Here is a 3,146-nt window from a genome sequence, read left to right as displayed (position 1 = left end):
GGGTGGGTGGGGGTGTCTGGGAGCCAGTGTAGAGCATGGCTAGAGCCATCTACCTGAGGAGTGAGGGAGCTTGGGAATTTACCCACCAATTCCCATCTGTCATGGGTTGATTTCTTCTCCCTCATGGGTGGTGTAAAGTGACTTCAGCACCAAAGCCCACAGGCAGAGAGTGCAGAGCTGGCAGTGGGACCTTGGGAGCAGTGTGCACTGAACTGATGGGGACTGAGGGCTGGGAGGTGCCGTAGGCATCGACTTTTTAAAAAATTTATCTTTATTGTTGAAAGTATTACAGAAAGCTCATCCCTGGACCAGCAAAGTATTCTAACACAATATTTTGAGCAGCTGCACATGTGCCAATGAGTACCCTTGAGCTGGCTGCTGACATCCTTCTTGCCCATTGACCTGGGGGTGGCTGAATCTGCAGTTGTTCCCACTCACTGAGACCCTTGAGCAGAGAAGCCCAATCTTGATTCCTTTACCTTCCCCTATCTCCCGGGTCTGCTGGGGAGAAGACCATTAAGAACTCTGGGTTGAACAGAACTAAAACCCAGCTTGGCTATTCTCTCAAGATTCTGAGATGCTTTTTCTTCTATGAGATCTACTTTATACCTGTTGTGTTGAAATATTTCTAATGCCACTTTTGCATCAACTTCCAGAGTTTCAAATGAAAGGTCTTTATAAATTAAAGTATTAACATCTTTTGTGAAAGAACGTAGGTTCTCTTTTGTTGGCATCCACTCATCAAGCCTCTTATCCAAAACTACATCATAGCAGAAGGCTCCAGCGATCACAGGCACTTCTGGAGCTCTGACCAAACTGACCAAGTATTCGTCTTTGAATGCCCTCTCTATCACACAGCCCATCATCATGGCACAAGACCACCAGTAAGCCTTATTAACTTCTCCTGGATCAGGATCTTTGAAAGTAAGGAACTGAATTTCACAGGGTTTGGTCAAAGGCTTGTACATGTCCCACGGCTGTTCATCCACAAGAGCCAGAATGGACTTCTTGCAGTACCACTCACTTAAATGCATGTCACAACTGTAGGGCGTCGACACGTTTTTATTCATCACAAATGTGGTGCCAGGGTCCGTTTTCCCAACGAGTTTAACCTCGATCTTCTCGGCCCGGGGAGTTAGTGATGACTGCCTGTCTTTCTCTTTATTGAAGACATTGTTCTGCATTTCTATCAGTGTGGTCGGTGACAGCTGAGATGCTGTGGATGTTGCTATACATCTCCAGCCAGCGCCACCACTGGGGATGGCGTGCCAGAGCCATGACCCCCAGACTCCCACAGCCATGGCCATCACTTCCGTCCTGGCCCAGAAGAGCACTTTCTAGAATAAATTTGCTTATGTAGCCCATTTTCTAGGTATTTCCCCAGATGAATGTGTGTGTGTGTGTGTGTGTGTGTGTTTGTGTAAGTCGATGTCTTATAGAATTGTCATACAATGCCTAGTCTAGGAGAAAAGACTAATTTTTGGCAAGAATTCTATGGCTATTAGAATTTCTTGACTGGACAGACCAAGGGTGGACCTTGGGAAAGAACACTGAGGCAGCCTGAGGCAGCCCTGCCCTCGAGTGTCTGCAGCTACGCGAGGCTGAGGTGAGATTGGCCTGAAGGCAGGACTAGGAGGTGCCCTCAGTGGCCTGCTCTGCCCAGTTCCCTGGTTCACATGTTTTACATACTTAGTCCTGTGTTTAGGGTCTTGTCCAGGAAAATGATTTTGACTGCTGCTGGAAAGGATTTTTCTTCCCAAGATTTTGGATGTGTTTCATTTTCCAATTTTGAAAAGTGAGAGTGATATTTTCCCACTGAGTCTGTGGAGGTCAGGAGTAGGGTCATGGTCACTCTCTGGCTGCTGTCCTTCCCTCTCCCTCCCACACACTCATCTCTGCTGTTGGCCTGGGAGAACCCAGGTCCTCACTTGGCTGCCAGCCTTCTCCTTCAAGGCCAGCCTTCTCCTTGAAGGCCCTCTGTCCTTCTGATATATCCTCCCTCAGGCTTGGGTTTCCAAGAAGACAGAAAACATGAATATCACAAGTCTATACCTTCTACTTGTCCACATCCAACACGAAACTATTCTGTGGTTATTTTTCCTGACTGCTCGCCAGTTATCATCTCTCCCTGGAGTTCATATGAAAAATGCCAAACCTTTCTGCCAGTCCCTGGGCCAGACCAACATTCCAGGCGAGACCTCTGGGAACTGAGCACGAGTCTTCCTTCTTGAAGGGTCCCACTGGTGTCTTCCCTCACCATGCTCCACTTCCTCAGCAAGGCCACAGCTGTGACATCTGGAGGAAAAGGTAGTAAGAGGTGATGGTGATGCAAGTCAATGCATCATGGTTTGCCATACCTGACTGCGCCATCAGAGATATGCCTGGAGGGTTTACAAAAATGATAGAATTTTGAGTTCTGTATCAGTTAGCTTTGGCTGTGTAACAAATGCTTCAAAACTTAGTGGCTTAAAACATCAGCCATTTATTTAGCTTATGATTCTGTAGGGGGGTGATTTGCTCTGAATCTGCTCATCTGATCTTGGTAGGATTACATAGGCACTATGGTCTAGAATGGCCTCCTTCACATGGCTGGTGATTGGCAGGCTATCAACTGGGGTGCCCAATGCAATTAGGCCACAAGTCTCTCTTCTTCCAGCGGGCCAACTCAGGCTCATTCACATGAAGCCACAGAGAATCCAGGAGCAGCTGGAGGCGGGGGTTTCCTTTCAAGTCTCTTCTTGTGTCACATTTACTGAGGCCCTAATGGTAAGTCACATGGACAAGCCCAGAGCTGTTGTGGGACAGGATCACCTAAGGGAGTGGGTACAAGAGGTATGAACCAATTGTATTACATTACAGCATACCCAGCATGGATTTTTACTCCAGACTCACTAAATCTGACTCTGGGGGTGGCCCCCCAAATCCATAGTTTTAATCCGTTACTGAGTAATTCTCACACAGCTGGTCCACAGAAAGTCAGTGGGCCACTGAGAACTATGACGAGTTGTGAACTTGGAAGCCTGCAGAGGTCAGGCATGCTACATAAACATGTGACATCATGGGTATAGGATTACAGGGAATGCAGAGTCTGGGCAAATTGGACAGTCACCGAATGGAAGACTGTGACAGTTTTCTTAATGTATTGA

General features: G+C 47.3%; 1 protein-coding gene across 1 annotated transcript; it reads right to left on the bottom strand.

Moving 5' to 3' along the window:
- Positions 1-485: 485 nt before the first annotated feature.
- Positions 486-1,307, bottom strand: LOC102256263 (39S ribosomal protein L39, mitochondrial). The gene has a single exon (XM_005882453.1). It carries the CDS (start codon positions 1,305-1,307, stop codon positions 486-488), a length of 822 nt encoding a protein of 273 aa, XP_005882515.1.
- Between the last annotated feature and the right edge of the window lie 1,839 nt (positions 1,308-3,146).

The sequence above is a fragment of the Myotis brandtii genome, unplaced genomic scaffold (genome assembly GCF_000412655.1).
Source record: "Myotis brandtii unplaced genomic scaffold, ASM41265v1 scaffold72, whole genome shotgun sequence".
NCBI lineage: Eukaryota > Metazoa > Chordata > Mammalia > Chiroptera > Vespertilionidae > Myotis > Myotis brandtii.
The sequence above is the reverse complement of the archived record's forward strand: the minus strand, read 5'-3'. Positions and strand labels throughout refer to the sequence as shown.

Coding starts and splice junctions, on each gene's coding strand:
- LOC102256263 (XM_005882453.1), bottom strand. CDS start 1,307: ATGGCCATGGCTGTGGGAGTCTGGGGGTCATGGCTCTGGCACGCCATC.